The 12,825-nt window shown below is 38.0% G+C and overlaps 1 protein-coding gene across 1 annotated transcript in view; it reads right to left on the reverse strand.

Annotated features, from left to right (window-relative positions):
- The window catches only part of NEGR1 (neuronal growth regulator 1), a 583,664-nt gene extending 571,692 nt beyond the window's left edge, over window positions 1-11,972 (reverse strand). Inside the window, exon 1 of the mRNA XM_063298127.1 lies at window positions 11,560-11,972. Within this exon, the coding sequence (XP_063154197.1) occupies window positions 11,560-11,735 (176 nt within the window). The 5' untranslated portion in view covers window positions 11,736-11,972. The remainder of the gene's footprint in view (window positions 1-11,559) is intronic.
- Between the last annotated feature and the right edge of the window lie 853 nt (window positions 11,973-12,825).

Here is a 12,825-nt window from a genome sequence, read left to right on the forward strand (position 1 = left end):
AAGCCCGAGCTTAAAGATAACTGATTTATTATAAGAATAGTGTGCAAATACAAAGAAAGCTGAGAATGAGCAAAAGCACGCGAAATACAAACTAAAAACCCTTGCTTTCAAACCAGTCCCGCCCTTCCTCCCTCCTAGCAACCACCCCCTCCCAGGTGTTAGCAACCGTTACCCACATCGGCCTGAGAAAGTAACCTTGAACAGAGTCACTAACCCAAACATACATTCCACCATTGCAGTAAGAAGATTACAGCCTGGCACGGCTGGAAATTTCCAACCCGCAAACACGGGTTAGAAAAGTGACATGCGAAACGTTACGATGTATACAGAACATTGAAACGATGAACATGACACAATATATTGAAGTAACACAGATTGAGAAAAGGTACTGTAGATGAACGGGAACATTCAGACCCAAAAGCAAACATTTCGTTATTAGATTTCCATTCCCCTAATATTATTTCATTCTTCATTATTCAAAACAGTAAAATCATAATTACATATTAAGCAGTAGGAAACTAAATATTTTGCAATGTTTAAGTAACTCAATCACTTGTGTTGGCAGAAACTGTAGAATAGCTCAATATGTAGCTCAATTGATACTTCTTTAAGAGGTTAAATTTACTGTAGGTAAAGGACTTTCTTTCATTATAATTATTGGTACTGAGATTGTAAATATTGTATTAAAGCAATAATCCTCAACACAGAGAGATTATCTGAGAAGATTAATGACATAAGAAAAAAACAAACAAACCTTAGATCATTGGCAGAAAGGAGAAAGCTAGTTAACTGAAATTAAATATAACATTTGTTATATATGATGTGATTATAATTACTTATAAAGCATCACAAATAGTTTGTGGTATATAATATGGAATGTGAATTTGAAATAATCTTTATTTTTAAAACAGTGATTTGAATTAATCATTTGGCAAGTATTTTTCAAGTCTTACGCTATTGAATATAGTTATCCTTTATCTACTCCATTCTGTTGGAGTATGGTTTCTCTTGAGATAAATGAAACAAAAATTTGTAGTCAGAAGTAAAGCCTGTTTTGTTTTTTTGTTTTTGCTGGGGGTGGTCAATGTAGGGATCTGGATTATTAGATGTTCCACATTATAGTAACATACCTAAACAAAACTTCCTCAAATAAACAAGTTTTTTATTAGATTTGGAGAAGACCCATATTTAAAGACATACTGATTTCAAGTGAACACTGTTAACGGAGGGTTGTCTGAGGTTCTTATTGCTAGGGAGGGGAAAAAAAAACGAGTGGGTTCTCCTTGAAATGCAATGTGTAAGTAGCTTTGGATACAAAGCTGGAAAAGACATACCTTGTACCTGCCAAATATTATGAAAAAAGAGAGACAGAATGAATAAAGTTGACATTATGTAATTAACCAGGACAAATATCTTAAACTGCAATTCAAGACCACCCTGCAGTTTAATTTCTAACAGATTGATCCACTTAATGAAACAAATTAAAATATGAAATCCTAAAGATGCAGAACCGGTATACAAAATGTGAAAAAGGCTGTATTGTTTTCGGTGTTTAAATAAGGCTAAATGATAAATGGCCAAAAACTAAAAATATTGTGCATTTTATATTTTATACATAAATGGGGTGGGTTGTACATTACTTCTATATGAAAACATTTATCATGGCAAAGCCTAGTTCTTTTGACCTGAGATTTCAGGTGAAAGCTCAGCAGCAGTTCTGTCCAGCTTGTAACCTTATTGGTCAACAGTTACAAATAAAGAGAAGGTAAGTGAAAATCTATTATGTTAACATTCCATATTTATCAACAAGTGAATTAGAAATTTTGCAAATCGACACCCAGAACTTGCCTTTCATGAAGCTCACACATCAGAAAAAATGAAATCACGCTTGTGACAAACAGATTCATTCAACAGCTTGCATAATGGTTTAGACAACAGCTGGTATAACGGCTGTTCTATGGTAACAAATCAAAAAGCATCTCCAGTTCTTTAAAGGGAACAAGTTGCCTCTTTGTGTCTTGTGTTTGTGTAAAACACACACACACACACATATATACTGTATATTCAAATGTTGCTTCCTTGACACAAACATTAACTCTCATTATGACAGAAAAATTCCAAACTTTTCACAACCAAAGTGAAATAGTCAAATGACACCTCAGCCCTACTATTTTCTTTAAATGAAACACAGAAAGAGTAGAGAAAATGAAAGATAGAAAGACTAGAAAAGGGGAGAGACACAGAGTAGGGAAGGGAAAGAGATAAATTTTCCTGTTTGGAATTTCAAAAATGCCCTTTCTTCATGATAATCCTTGGGTAAATCCCCAAATGTAGGAATGGCCCCAGAAATGCAGCTCAGCTACAATTATATTAGTATTTTTTTCTCAAAAAGCAGGGTAACAGAGTTTGATTTCTACTGCATTAATAACAGTGTAATTCATTTTCTATAATCTTTGGGAATACTGCAAGCAATTTAATTATGTCAGCTGATCAGGCACATTTAATTCTGAAAGTGAATATTCTATTTTGTTGATGTTTAGAACAGTGGTAGTCACACTAATGGTGAAGGAAATGCAGCTGAAAAATCTTAAAGCATTTTTCCCCATTCCTACATATTCTAGCTGCTCTTAGACATCCTGGTGTTTGCTTACCGCAGGAGTAGGCAATCTGGTGCCCTCCAGATGTTTTGGAATTCAATTCCCATCCAGTGCCAGCCACCATGTCCAATAGGGACTGTGGGAGTTGTAGCCCAAAACTACTGGTAAGAAACCAGTTTGACCACCCCTGGTTTATTTAAACACAAAACCTGATTTCCAATGTAGGCCACTTAAATATATGGGAACCATTTCAAGGGAAAAACAAAGCAAGTTCTTGGATAGGAAGCCATAAAAAGGGGGCAAGAAATAGATAAGTTCTACAGATATAGTAGCCAATTTTTAAATTATTTTATAGGACTGCACCCAGTTGACTATTTTAATCTCAGCAGCAGATGTGTCAGCTGAGTTTCTGCAGAGATGCTTCATGTTTGCAAAGACTTTCCTAAGAACATGAAATGAACCATATTTGTATCAGGCATCCATCTAATATAGCAAGCTTCCTTTTTAACACAGCGGTCAGCCTATATTAAGATGTCATAAACAGGACCTGAATATGAATCTTTACAAGTGGGATTTCAATAAAATTATATTTTATTTTCTCCAAAAGAATTGATATTTTACAGGTTACTACCCTGCCTAAATATTCCATACAGCCATAATAAATGTCAACCAATAACTTATTTATGAATATGCTTCATAAATTTAATTTAAATTTTGCCACTAGTTTTTAAATTTAAATTACATTTAAAGAAGCATATTCAAAGTTGTGCACAAATCCCCTAATTTATGCACAAAGGGAAATGTTCAACAATATTTAACAGATGGCACAAATGTAGGAATGAGAGAATTAAACTTTATTTTTTTTTCAATGGATGGAGCTCAAGACTGATTTTTTTAATCCACAAAATTGTTATAGTCTACAAAACAGAATTGTCATGAAGTTATCATACTTCTAAATGTCAAGATGTCATGTCTAGTTTTGAAAGATTGGTAAATATGATTAAGAGTGGATTTCACTAGTATGAATTAACACTGGTATCTCTGGAAGTTCAAGAAGTTCTTGGGCAGAACAAGTTCACTAACTTAATACTGTCAACTTTAATGCGTGACAGGTCTGCAGGATTGCAAACTCTTCTTCAAATCTCTTAGAGGTACAAATGCACTGAAAGAGATTTTGTGCATTTACAGTACATACTCTAACTGCTCTGACTGGGCTATGTCTCTTCTCTAAAGGCAACGTTACTTATAGTTCAACATGATCTTCTATCTACAAACTATTTTAATTTGCTTTTATTTACTTGAAATACAGTTAACTTTACAGTAATCCTAAAGAACACATTTCTTCATTCAATAACTTTTATAGTTAGGAAGCTTCTTCTATTATAATGTTAAAAAACTGGGGGTTTATTCAATGAACTGAAGTGTGTATTAGAGACAATTTAACCACAAGCTCCTCCACCAGGTGTTTATTTGTTAATTGGCATATATTTGGCATGAAGATAACTTCCATAAACAACTTCTTAACTTTAAACACTTAAACATGGCAAAAAAAGGAATATATTTCAGAAAGTTTGCACTGCAAATTAGTAAAAGATAAGTAAGGAAGCAGATACTTCTACAATTCAAAATATAGAAAACAATTTGAGTACCCTCCAGTGCAGGTTCAGTGGTTATCCTTAATAACTGTACTACACAAAAGGTTAAAATAAAAGTATGGTAAGGAAATGGGTATTGGAAAAAAGAAGAAGAAAAAAAAACAGCACAGCACAATATTCTAAGGAAGCATTTATTATTAGTTTCTAGGAATATTTCAAATGTGATATCCAGAACAACATAGAATCGTAAAAAGAAATTTTTCTCTTAACCTGCCCAGTTTTAAAATGGTATCAATTAGGCTTTGCTTAATCCTTGAGCAATTATTGTATTCTTGTAATGAATAAAATTCATTAAATTGTATAGAGTAGCAAAAATTGTGTATTTGTCTTAGGATATATGTTATGAACAGTGCCATTGTAGTCAAATAATTCATTCTACATTTCTAGCTTCATTTTGTTGAAGAAAGTCAACTTAAAAACCATTGGCTGAAAAGCTATTATCAGGTTTGTAACTAATAGTAAAGGTAAAGGTTTCTCCAGTCGTGTCTGATTCTAGGGGGTGGTGCTCATCTCCGTTTCAAAGCCGAAGAGCCGGCGTTTGTCCGTAGACACTTCCGTGGTCATGTGGCCGGCATGACTAAGTGGAATGCCATTACCTGCCCGCCGAAGTGGTACCTATTAATCTACTCACATTTGCATGTTTTCGAACTGCTAGGTTGGCAGGAGCTGGGACTAGCAACAGGAGCTCACCCCATCACGTGGATTCGAACCGCCGACCTTCTGATCAGCCAGCTCAGCAGCTCAGTGGTTTAACCCGCAGTGCCACAGTGTCCCTTTCTTGTAACTAATAGGTTTGGATAAATACTACAAAACAGATTCTCTCAAGTATAAAGCCTATATGCAAAATGTCTATGGTTCAGCCATGATTAATGTTTTAGTCAAGATTACTTCTAACAGGGTAGTCTTGCCAGAGAAAATCTTATTAAGTTATTTTAAATAACTTACTAAGTTAAATTGGGGATACTCACAAATATTAAACCATACTCCATATTTACATGATTTTATGGGTTCACATATTCCTTATTTGAACAAGTTTTGCAAATTTCATCTATTAAGGATATGTGCAACTTATGCTTGCATGAGAAACTTACAACTCTTATGGGTGATGGAAATGCAAAAAATATCTTCCTTCAGATGAATGTAAGATACAAAAGTTATCAGTTATGTTCTAGGTTTGTTGCTGTAATTAGTGGCAGTAAGGAACAGTCAATATCCAGGAAGATATTTTTCAAAAAGTAATCCAACTACCACAAAACAGAAAACTAGAATAATCTTCCTAAACTACTCCCCTCCAAAATAGTTACACTTTCATTTCTGGAATTCCCAGATATTTGGATAACCACGCCAGTTGGAAATGTAACTTGTGTAAGAAGCATCAAAAAAGATGTAACTTAAATTTTCTTTTAGAAAGGGCTCTAAAAATAGTTAAGGTCACTCTATTGCTATTGTAATTAAATGATTTGGGAACAATATTACATTGCTGTTTGGTGCAATTTTTTTGTGTGTGGATTTATGAGTACAAGAAAAAATATTTGCAATAATGGAATAATGTGAATAAGTCTATATACTGAAGGGTCCTCAAAGAGCAATACATTTCCTTGTGTTCAGTAATCTATCCTATTACTGAGTCCCATTCAATGGATTCTAATCCCATTATGGAGTGAACTGGTGGCTGGAAGAAGGTGATGTAGGAAGAAACAGGTTTATTTCTCTATAGCAACGAATTGCAGCTATTGTCTAGTTTAGGAATAAGGAAAGACATGTATACAGGAACATTGTTGATACAGGAATTAACCCTCTTCTTACTTTCTGTGACACAGTTTTCTTGGAGACAGTGTAAGGATTGCCTATTCTAATGGATATCAGACTCATAAGCAGGGTTTCAAAGATATCTGATTTATTGAAGAATAATATGCAGGATCACAGAGAAAGCTGAGAATGATTAAAGCATGCCAAATTCAAACTGAAAAACCCTTGGTGCAAGCGAAATCCCTCCCCCGGTAGAATCTTCTCAAGTCCACAATCCCAGGTGCTCCTAACGGTTTCTGATGGTCTGTGGGAAAAGTCCTTGAACAGAGCACATAACCCAAATACATTCCATTGTAATGAACACAGATACAGAGCTTGGTACGAGGTCTCGCAGCAGCTCCCTCCCAAACAGAAACACGCGTCAGTGCCATGGCATGTGAAACATTACGATGTATAAACTACATTGAAACAGTGAACATGACAGACAGCAATTTTCATCTTCTGTTTTTGTACTTCAGTTCATTTAATCAAATTCAGAAAGAGTAATTCATGGGGGCGGCTGCTATAGACCACTCCTCCCACACTTGGACTGTTTTTAGATTCTTTCGCCACTTGAACTTTTTATCTTTACTCTTATTTATATTATTATTGTAATTTTATACTGTATATTTTATGATTGTTGTTTTAATTGATTGTTGTAAACCGCCCAGAGTTCCCCGATGGGATGAGATGGGTGGGGACAAATTGGATAAATAAATAAATAAATTGTAAACTGAACTTGTTTTGTCAACTTCATAGGTTCAAGGCTGAGTCTAGCTACTGAGTCACATACAATGATGATGATAATGATAATGATAATGATAATGATAGGAGGGGGGGAACCCCTTGTTGCTGCTGGCCTAGCATTCATATCCTTGGTTGGCCAGGCATATGCCACCTCTGTGTTGGTAGTAGGAGAATCTGATTTATAATTCCCATTGGGAACCTATAGGCAAAGCAAGTGCCACACTTCAAACCTCTCAATTTTTTCTTGCAAGTGATCTCATTGTGGTGGCAGGACCATTGACCATTGCCTTATACTTCTCCTTATGCTATGATAGTCCTCTGGGTTACTGTATGATAAAAGGACTGAAGTGGAACTTTGGAGCTACCTCTTTTATATAAACATTTATTATTACATTTTAATAAACACACTATGATCTATTTTCAGTTGCTTCCTGTAAAAGAAAAGCTGGATCAAAATGTTGAAAGAAAAAACACATACCCACTATAAATTTATTTAGGATGATCTAGAGTATGTAAGTGGTAATGTGTGCATCATATACCTGGTTACATTTATACTATTATATCAGGTTTTTGTTTTTGTTTTTAAAGGGGGGATTTTGACATTTGAACAGCCTGAAACAAACTGTTATTAAACTCAGGTTTCCAGTGAAACCGTTCATTCTATAAGAATGTCTATGAACAAATTTCCCTGTCCACCATGTTGTATCACTTATAAAATTAACCTACGCCCCCTCGTGCCTCTAGCTGTGTTGCCACTGTAATTCTTCAAAATCTCAGCATGCAGGCCTATAGCTAAACTTCATCAGAATGGGGAATGCTGCCTAAAAATGGTAAGATATGCTGAAAATCTATGGTTACTCAACTCTTTTCTTTGTAAATTAGAACTCTATTCAGTTCTGTTCAGTATTGGATTACTATTCAGCCCTACAAAAAAAGCTATGTTCTTTAAAATTGTGTCATTCTTGACATGTTTATTCAGAAACATGTTTCACTTTGTTCAATAGGGCCTCCTCTGTGTTGAATATTCACAGGTTGCAGCCTTAATGAGAAGCTAAGAAGCAGTTTAACCTTCTGAAAGAAAGAAAGAAACTGCAATCTACACTTCTAAAATAAAATGCCATGTCACCAAATTTTATCCTTGGGACATTGAGAAGTCATACAAAGTTATACGGTGTATTAAGGACAAAGTTTGGCACAGAACTCCACTAACGGTTATCTATTTTAGACACTACTTTCTAGAAAAATTAGTGCCAATACACATCTGCAAACTTTGTTGGGTTAGCTGGCTGGCTTGCATATATATCTCATAAAGTATAATTCTGTCATCAGCCTGTACAAAGACATTGTAAATTTTAATATCAAATGCCTAACAGTTTTGTAAGAGTTCTGCTATTAGATAATAAGACAATTAAAAGTACCAGAGTATTGTATCTATTTAGCATACTGTAACTATATTTTTATTAAACAACCAAACTGCTGACTCAAAACAACAGAAGAATGACTCAGAGATTTCCAAAAGATCCTAACCACTTGCCACCAGCAGTCATATAAATTTATAATTAGAGGTATCCCTATTGGGTATGCAGAGCATCTCTTTCCATTTATTACAATTTGACCCTGAAAAGAGAATACAAATATATGAATGCATGCTATATAATCAGTGGGTTCTTTTTAATTTACAGGACCTCAGTGCTGTAAAGGACTGATGTAATACGCCCATATGCTTGTCACCTTTCTGCATTCAAAATACAGTATATTAACCTAAAAATATTCCAGTACAGGATAACTGAAAGAAAATATATTCCATTTCTCTAAATAAATCAACAAACCCATAGAAACTGTTGTACTATCCATTCCTCTTTCCCTCTTTGTATTTTCAGGAGACTGCTTAGGTTGTTATTAATGTAAGTATTTCAGGTTTAAAAGTTGTTTTTTTAATTTAAACTGGCCCAGTCTGTCATAATTACAGGGAACCATTGGAAAGTCTGTATCTGGTAGTTAAGCAGTTTTGTTGCAAAATTGATCTCACATAAGTCAACTCTGTTTTCACAAAAATGCAAAAGGAAATGTAATTGAACAAAATATTCAATTTCTTAAGAAATAACCAAGTTTTCTAACAGCTTTAATATTGCCTTTTCTATTTATCCTCAGCTGCTTGTGGGGTTTTTTTTAATCAAAATTGTGTAGTGTATCCTATTCTCACTGGTATCTTTTCTTTCAAAAGCAGTTACTCATGTTCTCCAGATGAAAATGATTGCTTGACCCTAAAATGCCAAATGCATTTATATAATGTATTTAGCTTCATAACCAGACCTAAAGGAATACATACGTTTTAGTGGTAGAAGTATAATCTAGCGATCAAAAGGCACCATCACTGGCTTAGTTTAAACGTAGAGTTACTGAGGATGGAGTGGATTAAATGGCTTTTTAAAGGATTTTCACTTAGCACTTTTCTGAGTTCTAACCTGAATAGAAAACTCAGCTCATCAACTCTGATCCATGGCTGTCTTTACATTGCAAGTACTGTAAATAGAGACTGAGGTTGCATTTACTTTCTGTCTGTAGCAGAGGAAACCAAGAACAGTAAATTCCAATGTGTTCTAAAACCATGGAGTGTAACTACAGCATATTATCATGGATGAAAAATGTGTCAGCCAGCAGTGCATAGACACTGAATGTGTTCTCAGCCTCAACCAGATGAGAACAGTCTGAAAAATAGGGATGGGCTGACAATATCAGAATTTGAAACAATGAAGAAATATCTATGTTCATCTATCCTTTGTTGGGGAGGGGGAGTAAGAAAGGATTTGCAATGTATGTCAAAAGTGATGCTTCTGAGCAAGTTACTTTATGTACCTGCTTCACCAAAAGCAAGCAACATCTTATAACCATGGTGTTTCTGCTTAAACTACTGCAGAGGCTAACCTGTGAATGTTTAAGATACAAACAGCATGTTTTTCACTTGATATTATTAATATCATAAATAATAAGAAAACATGTTTCATTTTTTCCCATGGAAGACTATTTTAGAAATGTGCAAAATATGTCAACTAAAACTTAAGCTGAAGGGGGTGGGTGGGTGAGTGTTAGGCTGAAGATTTAATTAACTCAAAACAGATTTTTAAAATTATATAGAAAATAGTTTTACTATTGGTAAATAATTTTCTGTTACCTAGTGAATTGTTACCACGTAGAATTCAAAAGCTCCTTCAAAAGGAATCAGTTACTCTACACATGCAGACTACCAAAGGTATTTAAACAAAAACCAAATTCATATAAATATAATAGTGTAGCCTGATTTTTTTCTATAAACTCTTTAGCTATATGCCAGGGATGTTAAGCCACATGCATGCTTCTCTGTACACTCAAAGAACTGTTACTGCTGAGCAATACTCTACACAGGCACAGAAAGGTTGCATTGCAGATCCTGTTACATACAAGCATCAGGCGGTCTCCCACAGAAAGTAATTTGAACATCAGTCATTCCTATTCCAACTTCCATCAACAAACTTAGCATTCTAAAAAGGAAATCAGAATCTTTTCGTGCATCTGCTGCTTAAGTAAAAAATGAACCCTTTAGATTCTGCTGCAACAAGTATCTACTATTTTCTATAGTTTCAAAACATCCAATAATTGGGTATGGGGGTTCTGCATTTATAAGATAAGTGGCAATCCAAGTTCTTAAATCATCTTCACGTGGGAAGATCTAAAACAGGCTTTCCTCTATTCCGCAGTTCAGTTCAGTGCTTCTTGGAATAGCCCAATTAAACAATTATATAGTACATACAGCTGCTCGCAGATAAATAGCGGTAGCTAATACAGCATGTTCTGCACTGGTTAGCACTTATTATGATCCATCCTGAAATCAAATCTCTCAAGTGTGCACTTCCCAAACCGTCATGCCTAGATGCATGATCCTGCTGCACTGTCTGTGTTAATGCAGCAAAGATCTGGATGGGACATTCAGGGGAGGAAAGGCAGTTCTGGAGAATGGGGTGGTCTTTAGCATCACACAGATCAGAACTCTGGGTACCAACGCAGCATTTCCCCCAGAGAAGAAAGGTTGCACAAAAGGCTCGCGCTGCACTGCAGCCACGCTGCAAATGGGGAGGGGGGTGGAGAGTTGGTTAGCTGCTCTCCTATGAGCCATCACAGCTTTCAGAGACTTAACAAGGGGTGTGAGAAACATGCCTTAGGAAGAAGCTGCAAACTCATTCCAAGGAGAGAGCTGATTGCGTATCAATCTCTCCCCTCTGTCTCCTCAGAATACTTGGAAAAAGAGCAAGGGGAGTCCACTGAGCAGAACAAGGAGATGGCTCCAAAGTTGAGCTAAAAGTACCACCGAAAGCGGGGGCGGGGGACATCAAAAAAGAGGATGGAAGAGAAGCGCCTTTTCCCCCACTGGAGGGGCGAAAGGAGAACGGGAAACCTACAGGCAGGGAGGAGGGTCACGGATGGGGCGGCAGACGACAGCAACTGTCCCCCACTCGACAGGATGCTGCTAGTTTCAAAGTGGAATGAAGCCTCCCGCTTCTCCTCCTCTCTCGCCGGCCACAGACTCTGGATCAAACGGCTTGGCCCATTTGGCTGCCGCAGACCAGGGAGCCAGAAAAAGCGCCTCAGCTTCCCCGGGTGGAAATGAGCTGCGCCAGTGAGTGTGGAGCTTCAACGCAACGCCAACACCGAGGCAGGGAGGGAAGCAGGGAGGAGGGTGCGCGCCAAACACAACCCGGCCAAGCTTCCCGCTGGGGGGAGGCTGAGGCGAGTCCTACCTCAGCACCGCCGTGTCCCCTTTCCGGACCACCAGGTTCTCCACAGCCGTCCCGGGGAAGTCTACACTTTGACCGGCGGGGAGACAGGAGGGCAGCAAGCAGCAGAGGCTGAGCAGCACCGCGGCCAGCCACTGGTTGGAGCAACAAGCGCCCTGGACCAGGAGCATCACGTCCATGCCCTCTCGAAGGCTGCGCTCCGGCTGGCGGCTCTAGTTCCGCGTCGATCCTGGCGAGGCAGGCAGGCACGAAGGCAGGGAGCAGCCTCCTTCCTCTGTCCCGGCCAAGCTGCGCGTCCTCTTCGCCTCTTTTGCTTCCGCTGCCGCCTGCCTTCTCCCTTTTCTCTTTCTCTCGTTCGCTCAGCTTCTCGCTGGCCGCGTCCGGAGCGTGTCTAGTCTCGGGTGTCTCGCACACCATCTAGCGAGAAAGGAAGCGCGCGGGAGAATGAGCCAGCCAGAGAAGCGGCGGCGGCGGCAGCAGTAGCAGCAGACGGACCCCAGGCTCAGAGCCGGTTGCCATGCAGCCGTTTCCGTAGCAACTTGTCCTGGTGGCTGGTGCTGGTGGTGCTGGAGCAGAGGAAAACCGGGAGGGGGGGGAGGCGGATGGGAGGGGGGAAGAATGTGTGTGTGTGGGTGTCTGTGGGTGTCTGTGTGAGACATATATACATATACGCACATACACACTCATGGGCGTGTGTATGTTTGTGTGTGTATCTCGAAAGAGAAGCAAAAGAGGATGAACTACCAAGATAATAAGAAACAGCCAATGAAAGGCATTGATTGTAGCCTCATACGATACCAACTGTCACCTTACCTGCAAAGGAAGTGCATGCATACACAACCTGTGATTCTTTTTAAGAACTGCAGTTACTCTCCCCTTTTCCTTTTTTTATTCATTCAAAAACAAAACTTTCGCTGTTAACACACACATACACACACTTTAAAACTTAGGTGAATCTGAGGGGGCCACCACTCCTGTTTTGTTCTGCTTTCATGCCTTCAGAAGAAGGAAAAATAGGGGATCAGTTTTAAGGTGGGGTTATTGTGCTGTCTTTTACACTTGCACTTTACATATGCAAGTTGTACACATAAACCCACACATAAAAGCACATACTAGCACAAAGGAAAGGACTTACTGGGAAACGAAGTCCTGAATAGTTTCCTTTTTAAAAGCAGTCCATTGTGTTTGTGGGAATGCATGATGGGATGCATGTCAGACTGAGGTATGATCAGTTTTAGAAGTCATTCCTGATATTGCAGGAAGACTTTG

The sequence above is a fragment of the Candoia aspera genome, chromosome 3 (assembly GCF_035149785.1).
Source record: "Candoia aspera isolate rCanAsp1 chromosome 3, rCanAsp1.hap2, whole genome shotgun sequence".
Taxonomy (NCBI): Eukaryota; Metazoa; Chordata; class Lepidosauria; order Squamata; family Boidae; genus Candoia; species Candoia aspera.